General features: G+C 40.9%; 1 protein-coding gene across 4 annotated transcripts in view; it reads left to right on the plus strand.

The window, feature by feature from the left end:
• acss2 (acyl-CoA synthetase short chain family member 2) overlaps positions 1 to 14,656 on the plus strand; it is a 105,316-nt gene that overhangs the window by 16,816 nt on the left and 73,844 nt on the right. For 3 of the 4 annotated variants that reach the window (XM_068048379.1, XM_068048380.1, XM_068048381.1), the window contains one exon: positions 13,787 to 13,878. In XM_068048379.1, coding sequence (XP_067904480.1) covers positions 13,787 to 13,878 — 92 coding nt within the window. Of the gene's footprint in view, positions 1 to 13,786; positions 13,879 to 13,916; positions 13,984 to 14,656 lie in introns of those variants that run through there. The other variant, XM_068048382.1, reaches the window with a different exon arrangement.

Genomic DNA, 14,656 nt, shown 5'->3' on the forward strand with positions numbered 1-14,656 from the left:
TCAAAAGGGAAAAAACTAAATTTGCACAAATAGCGATTGTATTTCAATTTCGACCTAATGTTCCTTTTGTGCTGGGTTTTACTCTGTGTGACGAATCAATGCTGACTTGCACTTGCCCATAGACTTTCCATGGGCTTTTGCACTGGATGTTCCTGTCAGCCAACCATCCAAAAAGTGCAGTGCTCTCTACAGGGGCTCTGTGTAAACAGGGCAAGAAACTGTATCTCTTCAGGTTCATCAGTCAGGTTGACGAATTGTTATTGAGCAGCTTAGAGTCTGAACCAAGAAATGCCAGTTAGAATATTGACTTCAGGGTCAAATCATCTACAGAAAGCAAAATAGAGAAGGGGAAAGAAAGATTGCATTAACAGAGATAAAAAAGACAAAGGAAAAGTTTTTTTTTAAAACATTTTTTGAACAGTAGTTAATTAAAATCTGAAGGAATGAGATGCTATACTTGTAAAAGTTAATTTTCAATGCCAGACAGGTTATTTGTCAGTAATTAAGACCTACCCCACTGTTAAAAGGGTACTTGTACTGGAATGGGCAAACCCTAGCTTTTTCTGGGAGTTTAGTGCATATCTATGAGATAAGTATAGGAAATTCGTGGCGTTCGTTGTATTGAAATGGTGAGTCTGATTGTGAAATGCCATTTTCAGGAAGCTTGCGGAGGAACTTATCTCGACTACCAGCTGCCAGATTTCCACGTTTAACTTAACTGCATGCACAGTCATCAGATTTTGCTGTCTGATTTCCACATAGATGATGGTGAGTGCTATCAGCCTCACCATTATTTTTGCCGCGAAACCTAATGCTTTGAGATTGTGTCAATTTAATTGAAAAATGTACTCCTTTTGTATTCCATACAAAAGACTATTTGCTTCTCAAACTACTTTGGGTTTACCAAAGGATGCAGTAGATAATATGGTGCAAAGATCAATTTCAGCCTCTTAAATTGTACCTATAGTCTGCATTCCATATTAGTTAGCCTTTTTACTGATGTTTCTGTTTTTAATGAATTTGCAGATTGCCCTATCCCCTTTCCTTGCTTCCACGTTCTTCTTCAGTCAAGGATATGGACTGTCTGCTTTAATTCTATTTGTGAGCAGGGCACAAAAGCAATTAAGGTTGGCTGTCACATTGCTGTATTCTTCTCACTGTATGTAAGCAATAACACAATTGAGATTAGAATGCTATACTTTTTGAATCATAGGTGGGGGCCATACATTCTACCAGTCAGTGATACACACACCTTTATGTTGCACACTGGTTCAATATTGGCACTGCTATAAAAAGATTCATAAAACTTTCAAGGTGCAATGCATATTCTGCTTTCACTGCCCTTAAGACAGCACAACCAGTTGTGATGCTGTTAGGGACACTACTCCTAAAAACAATAATTGCATATTGCAAACTATTTTCTAATGTCAGTTTGGCATGGGAATTGAACAGCAGGAAATCAAATCACACAAATAATTTTAGGAAGTGGGTTTCAGCAGTGATCTTCAATTTTTCATCTTGAAATTTTACTGGTAAAAGTAACATTGTTATTATCAGGAACCTAGAAAAAATTTAATTTAATAAAATGCTTTTTCTTATTCAGATTTTCATTTACTGTGTTGTAAATCCTTGAAAAATGTTTTCTCTTCTGCTTTGGGAGCCTCAGTCTAAATTTTTGAGCACTTGATGAGAGCTTCAATTGTTTTGAAAGGCACTGACTTTACATTCATTATGATTGCAAATGCAGTGAGAAATATTGGTCCAGAGTTTGCTGAAAAAAAACAGCATGTGAACAGTGCATGCTGTTATTATTGGTCAGCCAACTGTGGCAATGGAGAGATACCCAGTGAATTGCAAATCGCCACAAGTTGCTGGTCAATTTGTGCTGCTCCGTAGTTAGCTTCACAAAAATAGAATTTCGCCTTAACCTCCCCTTGATTTCGTGAACTTGCTGCATTTGCCCAATAAAGCAGACACAGTTAAGTTTTGTAATTAATAGGGTAAGTACCCAGCTAGCTGTAATGCTTTGTTTTAGAGCTGACCATCTTTTAGAGGATGCCACAGAGTGCAATGTGCTGCTGCTTCACTGGCTTTACTCATGTAATCGATTAGTACAAGTACAACTGTAGGGAGTGAATTTAGTCTTTTGGTAAGCACATAGAGTAATTTTACTTGGTATTATTAAAACCCATGCATCCCATTATATATTATGTATTGAGATATCTTTAGGTGTACTGGAGCTGGTATCAAATTGTGTTTGGACACAGGATTTCAGATTGAGTGAATTTTATGAATTGTTGGTTCCAAATTTATAATGTACCAGTAGAAACTACTTGCTCTGATTCCAGACCGTAAACTATGGTATCATGTTTATAGAAAATTGAACATGTATGTAGTGATATTTCTGCTTTGTTTTCTTTCTAAGGATCACATCACCTGCTGGTCAAAGAAAGAAAGAGCTTAAAAATTTATATAAAGTCTTTCATGTACTTAGGACATTCCAAAGCATTTTACAGCTATTAACATTTGTCATAGGCAATTTGAAAGATCTCCAATTTCATTTTCCTCTTGGTCTAATTTTATCAGTTAAATTCCTTAAAAAAATAGTGTTCTCCTGACCTCGAGCTGCTATAAAAACATATAAAGAATGATGGGTAATATTTTAATAAAGGTGCAAGCATAGTTTTTGGGGTTACTTATCCAGGTTTTGGAGTTCTGAATACTTGAGTTTCCTACAGAATATATCTTGTTTTAAGCTAAGTAACTTGAGTGTCATGAGTCAGCAGATTTGTAAGAAAGGAGATAAGCAGGAATTAAAGTAGGAATCAGGTCAAGATTCCTTGAGGGACGTTTTCAGTTGGCCTTTGTAAAAAATATATACCACAAAACCAGTTTTTTCCGCCTAGAAAGATCCCTGTTTCTAGATCTCTAAGTTGCATTATTGAAAATTATTTGCCAGGAGTTACCCTTCTTGCTGTCCAGTGTTCCTCTTCCATTATATTGCAGTACCCTGGATGTAGTATCAAGCTGAGAAAGTTTGGTGAGAAGCTGTAATTAGCAGTTGTCAATTGAAACATCTCAAATATTTAGATGAAAAAATGACTAACAGAAATCCCAGCCAGGAGAAAACTCTTAGCCTCTAAACAGGTAGTACCCCGACAGTGGCAAACAATGGGGTTTAGTCAGTCCTGGAGAGGTGAATGAGCCTAGACCTTCAGCACATTTCTCAGGAAATTTCCTTCTGCAGATCTGTTGAGAAAGGCAATAAATAGAAGGGAAAAGTAACGTCAGAGCTACCTCATTATCAAAGTTAGTGGCAGACTCCCCCGCACAACTGGGCAGCATATTTGTAAATTAGATCAGATGCATTAACCATTGCAGATGTGTGTGTATATTTGCTGGGAATATCTTTGCAGTAACTCTCAATCATTGCCAATGCAACCATGCACTGTATTGTAGAAAGCTTGTGTAGATTTATTATGGAAGGGAAATGTTGTAGTTGAGCTTCTCCCAACATTTTATTCGTTTATCATATTAAGACAGTTCTCCTTAGCAGAGCTACACCTCTTGTGATCTGAAACTCCATAAATCTGATGCATATAGTGAATTTCCCTGGTCTGGAGTTGCACTCTGGAAAGAAGTACAGGATGCCTTCTTTATTCTGCTGATCATTCTGATGAGCAGAAAGATATCAAGCCAAGCTACGAATTAAAAGACAGTTATATACGGAAGCAGAATAAATAGGCTGAAACAGCAATACTGGTCTTAGCTCGTGCTTTGTTTTCTGAAAATAACCAAGCCTCTGTAAGGAGCCTATGTCTGTCAAAGGAATAGAGTCGGTTACAGCACAGAAGGAGGCCATTCGACCCAATGGTCCATGCCGGCTCTCCATGGAGATATGCAGTCAGTCCTATTCCCCGGCTTGATCCCCGTAGACCTGCAAGTCTATTTCTCAGGTGGCCATCCAACTGCCTTGAAGTCATTGATCATCCTTGCTTCTACCACCCTTATGGGCAGTGCGTGCCAGGTCATTACATCCTGCTGCTTAAAAAAAAAAGTGCTTCCTCATATTCCCCCTGCATCTTTTGCCCACAACTTTCAATCTGTGTCCCCTAATCCTTGTACCATTTGTTAATGGGAATAGCTTTTCCTTGTCTAATTTATCTAAGCCTGTCATAATCCTGTACACCTCTATCAAATCTCCCTCAATCTCCTCTGTTCTGAAGAGAACAAACTCAGCTTTTCCAACCTAACCTTGTAACTAAAATCCCCCATCCCTGGAACCATTCTGGTAAATCCCCTCTGCACCCTCTCAAGGACCCTCACATCCTTCCTGAAGTGTCTGGCTTTTTTTCTTGCAGAAAAGGGGGGATAAAAAGGATGAAAAAAAGTACAGAAGCTGAAATCCAAAGAAACAAAAGAAAAGTGTGAGCCATATAGAGAGGGCAGAAGAATGAGTAGAAGATAAAGGGGGAGGGGGAGATTCACAGATCTACTGAACAAGGCAGTTTTCTTTCACTTTTCTCAAATAGCAAAGACACTGGAGATTAACCTGTTGAAACGTACAATTTTAAGGGTTCTTATTAAAAAAAAAAATAGGTGTTTGCTTTTGTGTTGACTGGTTTCATATTTTCATTCTTGTATTACCGTGAGCAACATTAGCCAAAGCATAATAAAAGCAAAATACTGCGGACGCTGGAAATCTGAAATAAAAACAAAGTGCTGGAAATACTCAGCAGGCCTGGCAGCATCTGTGGAGAGAGAAGCAGAGTTAGCATTTCAGGTCTGTGACCTTTCATCAACACTGTCCCAATAAAAGGTCACCAACCGAAACATTAACTCTGCTTCTCTCTCCATAGATGCTGTCAAACCTGCTGAGTATTTCCAGCACTTCTGTTTTTATTAGCCAAAGCATAATGCCCCTCAAATTTTTCAAGCTGTTGAATCATTGTTGTAATGTGAACATTAGTGTTTTGGATAAAGTTGTTAGTCAATTTTCTGAACCAAATGAATCTTTGCAACTTGATAGATTTGTATTGCAGGCACGAGACTGGGTGAATTAAAAGCCCATTTTCAAGAACATCACTTGTTTTATTTTGATACTGTGAAGCATTTTTTAAAAAAAAACTTTCAATGTTTTTTTTAATTTGATGTGGGTGCCGTTGGCAAGGCCAGCGTCTATTGTCCATCCATAATTGCTCTTGTGAAGGTGATGGAGAGTCGCCTTCTTGAACTGCTGCAGTCTGAGTGGTGTAGGTACACCCACAGTGCTGTTTGGTAAGGAATTCCAGGATTTTGATCCAGTGATGGTGAAGGAATGGCAATATAGTTCCAAGTCAAGATGGTATGTGACTTGGAGGGGAACTTGCAGGTGGTGGTGTTCCCTTGCACCTGCTGCTCTTGTCCTTCTAGGTGGTAGAGTTCACGGGTTTGGAAGATGCTGTCAAAAAAGCTTTGACAAGCTGCCGTACCGCATCCTGTAACTGGTACACACTGCAGCCACTGTGCACCGGTGGTGGATGGGGTGCCAATCAAGCGGGCTGTTTTGTCCTGGAGGGTGTCGAGCTTCTTGAGTGTTGTTGAAGCTGCACCCATCCAGGCAAGTGGAGAGTATTCCATCACATTCCTGACTTGTGTCTTATAGGTGTTGGAAAGGCTTTGGGGAGTTGGGAGGTGAGTTACTCACCGCAGAATATCCAGGCTCTGACTAGCTCTTGTAGCCACAGTAGTTATATGGCAACTTCAGTTAAGTATCTGGTCAATGGTGGCCCCCAGGATGCTAATGATAAGGGATTCAGTGATGTTAATGCAGTTGAATGAAAAGAGGAGATGGTTAGAGATTGTCATTGCCTGGCACTTGTGTGAATGCTACTTGCCACTTATCAGCCCAAGCCTGAATATTATCCAGATCTCATAACATTGAAATGGGGAAGAGTTGTTGCCAAATTTGTAACAAAACTTTCATTCCAGTGCACTGTTACTATAAAAGTATGTAATTGGGTACAGTGCAGAATTTTGAGCATCTTGGTCACAGAGGCTATCCAAACAGACTTGTGCAGTAGTGTTGCATTGGAATGCTGGCCCCTGTAATTAATGCTAACACCGCACGTGTAGGAACTTGTTTCTGCTTTCACTTTTACCCCAATTTTGTTCCCTCCCTCTTTGCCATATGCTTGTTCTCTTGGGTAATCTACCCTGGTGGGTGAAAGAACTAGCTATCTGCTTAGAAGCCTTTGCCAATCCTGCTCATGAGCCATCTGTTAGGACGCATGCAAAGGAAGCCTGTGTTGATTCTCTCGAGTTTTTTTTTACTACCTGTGGGGCAGTGACTAATGCCAACTCAAAGTACTCCTGTTTGAAGATGTTTGATGAAAGAGCATATCAAGCAGTTGGTAACAAAATTTAACAAGGACGTTACAATTGCTGCACCAGATAAACTGTATGCAAATACAGTAATTTATGATGCGACTGTTGTCGATCTCTGCTTTATATGAGGCATGTGCTTTGATATCTACTTTCTTGATAAGAAATGTCATCTGATGTGAGTAAAATCCCACAGACATTGCCAAAACATTACCACATACTTACTTCTGGACTTTCTGTACATATGTCTTGGCCCTGGTGGGTGCGTGTCTCATTTTTGGTATTTGCTTTCTCACTTCCTGCAGCTGGTGCCCTCCGATTGTTTTGTTTTTCTCTTGATTCACTATAAATAGCATTGCTATTACACTAACATCTGTGATCTTAGCTATAAAACTGGAATGGACTCATGCACTTTTAGATTTTAATTTGAAAGACCTGACTTAAAATAAAGTCATAATTAACCATTGCTCGCTTGTGGTAGCTGTAGTAATTTTCTACAATTTTTATGAAGTCTTTGAATTTGTAAAGTATAATCTACTAATATAACAGCACAGGACAGTTTGACTTTTGAGAAATCCAGATGAGTTTTGCATTAAACAATAGTTAATTGGTGGTGTTTGTTCTTTCATGGTTATGTACTTAAGCGATGCTTAAGTTCTGGGTATCCTCTACAATAAGTTCCATCTTCAGTATTGCATTTTTTGATGTCATGATTTTGAACAATAAATTGTTCTAACATAGAAAAACTTCCCAAGGCTTCACTAAGGTGTCCTCAGATAAAAGTATACGCTGAGCCATTAGAATATAGTGAGGTGGGATTTAAGAATGGCCCTAAAGGAAAAAGGGAGATGGAAAGGCAGTAGAAAATTCTAGCGTGTGGCGCTTACGCTGCTGAATTGGCAGTCGCCAATTTTGGGTGTGGGGGATGCATAGAAGGCTAGAGTCGGAGAAACAGAGAATTTGTGCACGGTTGTAGGGCTGGGGAGGGTTAACAAAGATGGAGAGGAACGAGTCTATGAAGGGATTTAAACACAAGAATTTTAAATTTGTGGCATTTTTACCAAAAGAAACTCCAGTTGCTGGGCCGAATCAACTTTAGGAGTGCATTCGTGGGTTGCATCTAAAAAAATTTTATTTATTTCTATTTAGAGATACAGCACTGAAACAGGCCCTTCGGCCCACCGAGTCTGTGCCGACCAACAACCACCCATTTATACTAATCCTACATTAGTTCCATATTCCCTACCACATCCCCACCATTCACCTACCTACACTAGGGGTAATTTACAATGGCCAATTTACCTATCAACCCGTAAGTCTTTGGCTGTGGGAGGAAACCGGAGCACCTGCCGAAAACCCACACGGTCACAGGGAGAACTTGCAAACTCCGCACAAGCAGTACCCAGAACTGAACCCGGGTTGCTGGAGCTGTGAGGCTGCGGTGCTAACCACTGCGCCACTGTGCCGTACTGTTTTTGCATTTCAACAATATTGTAAACTATAAACCCTGGAAATTACAAACTTGTTGTGAGCTATATCTTCCATGTTGTAGGGCCAGCCAAGGGCAGATTGGCTGCCTGTAAGACCGATGATTCTTCATGATTCTCAAGAGACAAGAGTTTGCTGAGCACTGTGGAACCATTCCCGTGTTTACCTGTGAAACTGTTAATTTCCCACATGGCCAATCTTCCTCTGTGTACAGCCAATGAAAAGGAAGAAAGAACAATCTTCATAATCAGTGGGACAATAACATGTTAACTTGACAATTTTTTTTTGCTCAGTTACTGAGAAAAGCTAGGATTACTGCCCTTGAGCTAGAAACCATATTGTATGAGTTAAGGAGAAGCCAGATAAACCATGGGACTGATGGAAAACTGTCTGGATGTGTCTGGTTCAGCAGACAAGGGGGGAGGAGATGACAAAGTAGGTGTATTATGTTTTCAGGAGTTGGCAAGTTAAGGAAAAGCAGACTTGAGGTACACCAACAATATTGTTATTGATAACCAGATCTGCCTTAGGTACACGTACAAGAAAGTGTTCCCTGTTAACCATTTGATCCTTTTATTGGCAGAAGATGCTAAACAGTAAGAATAGGTCACCTAAATGCAAAGTTATCACAATACAACCAGGTCAAGAAATGAATTGTTTAAATAAGGATGCTGTCATAATTAGGAAGTAGAAGTAGAAGTCTGTGTACACAAAACCCTTTCTTAAAGGTGCACCACAGAAGGAATAAATATCTTCAACTTGCAGCATGCAGTGCAGCCTGAACCTGTGCTAGTGTTTCCTCAGCTACTTCCTCATTTTCACTGTTGCTTTCCTGGTCTGTTATGGTTTTAGGAGTTTGTACTTGTTGCTCTATTGTTGAGCCTCTTTGCAAGATGTAGTTATGCATAATGTAATAGATGACGAATTTTGAGATACTGGGGAGAAGAAACACTGTGCTCTTGATTTGTTAAGACATTTAAAATATTGGTACAAGTTAATTATTACTGATTGCCCTCTTTAAGCAACATTGCATTGTTCGGAATTCTTGCACATAATCATATTAAATGACTATTTATTTTTCCACAGAATTGCCGGTGGAGTAATATTTAAACATTGTGCTTTAAAATAGTATATTCAGGCAAGCTTATATTTTTACAAAGGGCAGACATGGAAAGTGATTAAAATGTAAACGAGCCAATGTTTGATGTTGTTTAGCCAAAGACTACAAACTATAAGCAATTCATTCGCCTAAGTCATATTCATTGGGCTGAAAAAAAAGGGCGGCCCGCATACATGGGCCACGCGGTGTCATGCTGCCGTGATCTAGCATGCGGCGGCTCATTTCCATACGCAGGGCGGTCTGCCCTCCCAATCACGTGGCGGGGGTGGGCTCTGTGATGCCGACAGTGGCGTCAGCTGCCTCTGTGCAGGTGCTAGTGCCATTTTTAAAGGGCTGCCAGATCTGGGGTTGAATATAAATTCAACCCCAGAACCAGCCCCCCCCACCCCCTCCACAACGCTGTACATAAATGTGAAACACCCCGCCCCTCCCACCATACACAGAAAATAAATGGTAGCCCCGTTCTCCACGCATCCCTCCCCCCGCAAAATGACTTAAATTGAATAGTTGACCTTTTTTTTTTTTTCCCCCCCCACCCATGAATATAGTGCAGAGGTCACCCCTCCTCCCCCCTATACTACACATGCAGAGTTGACCTCCTCACCCTCACTACACTAAAAATCCTAACTTTCCCACCTCCTTGGACGGGAAAGTGAGGCGCCTGAGTGTCGGCCGTCGCATGGAAGATCACAGTCAGCCGGTAGGATCGCGGGGAATGGTATGTTAATATATTCATGTCCTTTATTTCAATATTTAAAGTTGGGTCCCGTCGCCAAGCAGCGGGGAGGGGGGCTGCTGCCATGGAGCCTCGCCGCCGCCAGGGAGATTGGGCCTGGTAATTCTGGCATCTGGCTCCTTGGCGGGCCGCAGCTGGTACCATCTTCCGGCCCTTCCGCTGCAGAGCCTGATGTCAGGAGTGCACCAAAATCCCAGCCATTGTGTTGGCAGCTCTCTGGTCCTGAGCAGTCAGCAGGGGTTTCCTGGCTTAGATCCTCCTTTTGGGTTGTGGACATGAAGATAAAAAGACAGAGACACGGGTAGTCAGTTTTTGTACAGCTGCGAGAGTGTGCCAGGCTCAGAAGGACAGTGCAGGAGCACAGTTGGGAGTTAATTTGTTCAGGTTAAACAAGATGACTTAGTGATGTGGGGATGCATTGCAATTACTATTTATGTATTATTACATTAAAACAAGTTAGAATAATTGAATTAAGTGAGATCAATTATAACTGTTGCGGTGTATCTTCACTTGCTGTGAAATAAAGTGGCGTAATGGTTCATATATGGCCTTGTCTGACCTGACTTTTTCTCAGTCTACTTTACAACAGATTGGAGTGGCACATGTGAAAAACATGAATATATGATTTTGATCACAAGGGCATTATGCTACATTTAAGTAGATATTGGGCAGTGAGATTCTACTCCAGCATGTAAGGGAGTGATTAACACCACTGAATCCAAGCAGGTAGCTACAGCAGATTTCAATTTGTAATGCTGTTTAAGGCCTTGTAATTTCATACTTGAGTCCTGTACGTCTTCTATCATAGTGAAAAGTTTAATAATTGTATACAATGCAATTTTTACTATTCATTTTAAAGAACCAGATCAGTGAATCATTTTCATTATTTTCCACAGTAAGAATTAATTCAACTTGGTGACTCTCTTCATTATGCATTCTACCTTTTTTTTCTTTGAACAATGTCTCCATTATACCCTTTTGAAGGTGGTGTGTCCACTGTTCTAAACAGATTGAAATTTGTCTCAAAACTCAACCAAATGTTCTCAGTTGAGGGAAATGAGGACTTAAATTCCATTCCTCGGGTGAGCTAAAGAATATGAAACTAGCTATTTTTAGTGATGCTCCACATACTAATCTTGCTGATGGGTATTCGAATGCAGCTGGTTTCATAATATTTTTGGTGGGTGAAAATGGGAAATGCCCTCTTATAGCTTGTGAAGCTAAGAAAATAGAAGGGGTTGTTAAAAGTACTTTAGCTGCGGAAACACTGGCTCTTGTGGAGGCAGTGGATATCGGGTTCTAATTGTCAATTATTTTAGGTGAGATTTTGTACAAGGGATATACTGAAGATAAGATATCCATTGAATGTTAGGTAGATAATCATTCCTTGTGGGATAATGTACACTTTATAAAAAGTGTGAGCAGAAACAGGTTACTGATTGACCCTGCTGGGTTGAAACAAATGCTGAAAAGGAAATCTCTAAAATTAAATGGGTGGGTGCAAGTCATCAACTACGTGATTATTTTACAAAAAGAAATGCTTGTACAAAATATTTGTTAGGGGTCCTAGAGGAGGGGTTGTCTCGCAATGTAATGCTTTGTGCAGAATATGAAATTTATTTTGATTTGTTTTGAAATGAGTGTGCATGTTAAATTCTTAAGTTTCTTTTTAAGAAAAAGAGAATCTGTTAATTGTATTTTAATCATATGCAGGTGGATGGTGTTAATCAGGGTCTTTCGTGTGGGTGTGTGTGTGTGCGTGTATTTTTTTAAATATATGAGACACTTACTGAAACTGAGTGAAGGTTTGAGTGAGGAGCTGCATGTTTGTAATCTTTTTGCTTTGTAAAATAAATGCAAGACTGAGTAAAGATTGGTTCCAGCATAATCCTTCAACAAGAAGCTTTCTGGAGTATAACAACAAATTGGACTGATTTTGTAGACGCAAGCCACTGTATCTATCTTTTCTAGCTATCTCCCTCCATGACCTCAGGGTGTCCAACAGCCAATTAAGTACTTTTGTAGTTAGTCACTGTTGTAATGTAGGAAAACAGAATAAATATTTGAGCAAAGGACATATAAGCATTATTTGACTTCTGAAATTTTCAATAACTACAGCTGTGGCTAAGTTTAATCTGAATTGCTTTGCAGTAGCTGTAGTTCCCTCCTGACTGTTCTATCACATTTGTATGCTATTAACAGATTTCTTTTTTGTGAGTGCCAAATTGGTAACTGAATTTATCAACATTTGAGATATTCAGAGAAAGTGTGAAATGGGAGAAACTCTCCATAAAGACAGTAATGTGGTCAGGCGGGGGGTTCGGTGCAAAAAGGCTACACTTGTCTAATGAATGTACAATCAACGTAGTGTGTAAGTGCACAATAACTATCATTGTAGTATGTAAATACACAAATTTATGGTTGCATTCTAACGTTCAGAACCATGGAAATTAATAGCACAAAAGAGGCAATGCAGTCACTTGCATCTGTGCTAGTGATAGCTCTTCATCTGGAATTGTCTAATCTCATCCAATCTCCTTGCTTTTCTCCCCATAATCTTTAAATTTCTTTTCAAATGTCTACCTAATCTTTAAATCATCTAGTCTGCACCTTACTATGGACTTTTAGTGCAGCATTCCCTAGTTCCTAACATAAGCAGCTGGGGGGTCATGCCCCATTCTGGGAGACTCGGCAGGATTTTCCAGTGGGCTTTGGGACCCCGCCATCAGTGAGACTGGCACTGCAATCTTCCTAGAGCCGGCCTCCTGTTTGGCCACCTCCACACTAACGGGACGATGGACAGACTCCCGATGCTGCCGGCAGCAATCAGCGAGCTAGCATCTCTAGAGTCTTGGCAGCCCCACCATCTGGGCGCTGCTGAAGTATATGTAAGGTGGCATGAGGGCTCCTTTGTTCCCGGTGACCACCGCAAATGTGGGATATAAGGGCCAAAAGGGTTGGGGCCATCGGACAGAAGAGGGAAAGACCCCCACAGTAATGGGCACTGCCAAGATTGCAGCTGTTTACTAGCACGGCTCCTTCCCTGTTGAATGGAGCCTTTGGTGCTGTTGGCCCCCTGGACTGCTGCTGGGAGGCCACCTCCGTTGAGCTGGCGGCCTCCGTGTGCGGCGCGGGACCTCTCTGCTGCTGGCAAAATGCCGGCAACCTCACAAAATTGTCCCTAATTGGGTACTTAACTCTGTAAATTGGCTGCCCATCTCTATGGGCAGCTGATCCGGTTTCTTGCCCCCCCCCCCTTTCCCCTGGCCTCCATGCCTGCCAACAAGAAGCTGGGAAATTCAGCCCTCTGTTTCTGGCATTCCAGAAAGGTTGGCAGCCCAAACCCCTCTCCCAACCTAATGCAGCACTTGTATCAGTTCTTATTATTTGTCAGCACAATTCTCAAACACTCTTAAGCCAGTTACGCTACCAAACGGAAGGCATCGCCAGGTAATTAACATATCATGTGAATTATCCTTTACTGGTGTGTTTTAATGTCTTATTTTTTATCTAACAAAACACATTTAAAAGCCACTTTGGAGTGCTAGATCATTGCAATATCTGTGCAGTTTTCTTGGATTTCTTATCATACCATCAACTGTTTTGGTTTGGATATTTGTGAAATGCTTGTAAGTACAAAGTGCTTTTCTTTTTCCAAAACAAAAAACTTTCCCCATCTGAATCTTCTGCAACTGGTAGGATGGGTAGCAGATGTTTTGTCAGAGCTCTGTCAATGTTTTTTAGCTGGCCATTAGTAGGTAAGTGAGAATGGCTTGCCAACTGTATTTTCCACACAATTTAAACCCCCATGCCCAACCTTTCCATTTGGAGGTGCCTGGCTTCTCAACTACAGCACAGGCACAACCAAGAATCCATTAGGAAGGTAGTAAATGTACTCCATACAACATTAGTGACCATGTGTACCTTAGTATATTTTTGCTTTTAATTCTGTTGAACAATAAATGTTACTTCCCTTGTACATGTAAATTGCCAATATTTCTATGCTTGTCTTAATGCTATACATCACATGCATTTACACGAAGTTCATAGAAATATATCTTTCTGTTATTTCACTGCAGGGAAGGGAATGAACCTGGGGATTGTATGCAAATAACTTACAAAGGACTCTTGCAGCAGGTCTGCAAATTTGCCAATGTCCTACGAACTCTCGGTAAGTTCCTCAACTAAAATTTCCCTAATTCAACTTCACTTTTGTAAAAGGAAGCTGTTGAAGATGGAAACCAGAATCATGATCTTTAATGCTGGTCTACTGCTGGTAAGTTTCCTTCCAAGTTAGTTATTTTTGGCACATATAAAGGGGCCTAAATAAGAGCAAAATCCTTTAAATAACTTAAGTAAGTGGTACTTACCGAGATTTATATACCTGAATTTTTATTAAGGGTTGATGCAGCTGGAAAAGACAAGGATTTATATTGCATTTTTTTTTCTAATGTTGCCCCCCAATATGGTTTATGCTATACTTTATTGACTTATTTTGTGTTGTGAAAATGAAAACTGTCGTAAAACTATGTAAAACGTTTAGCTGCACTGGTTATAAGTAACATCTTAAGGTACAACAGAATATAGGGCTGTTTGACTGGATTTTACTAGCCCTCTGGAGATGGGCTGGGAGTTGGTGGTGGGGGAAATGCGTAAAATGGCATGGGAAAGCAGGGGTTGGCATGCCCGTCATCTTCCCGCCATAATGCTGTCTTGCCAGCAGCGGGGAAGGCGGCGGATGGCTCCAATTGAATTATTTATGTGGCTAATTTAGGGCCTCATCCCACCTCTGTTGGCATTTTGCCAGCGGTGGGGGTGGCCTGGCACTGCATGGAGAGACAGCGAGGTAAACACTGGCGGGCTCCAGGGGGGGCCCCTTTTCGGGCACTCTGGTCCATGGAAGGGCTCCCTCCCACCACCCCCTCCCCTAACCCCCCCCCACTCCCCAA

Source organism: Heterodontus francisci, chromosome 16 (assembly GCF_036365525.1).
Source record: "Heterodontus francisci isolate sHetFra1 chromosome 16, sHetFra1.hap1, whole genome shotgun sequence".
NCBI classification, from domain to species: domain Eukaryota; kingdom Metazoa; phylum Chordata; class Chondrichthyes; order Heterodontiformes; family Heterodontidae; genus Heterodontus; species Heterodontus francisci.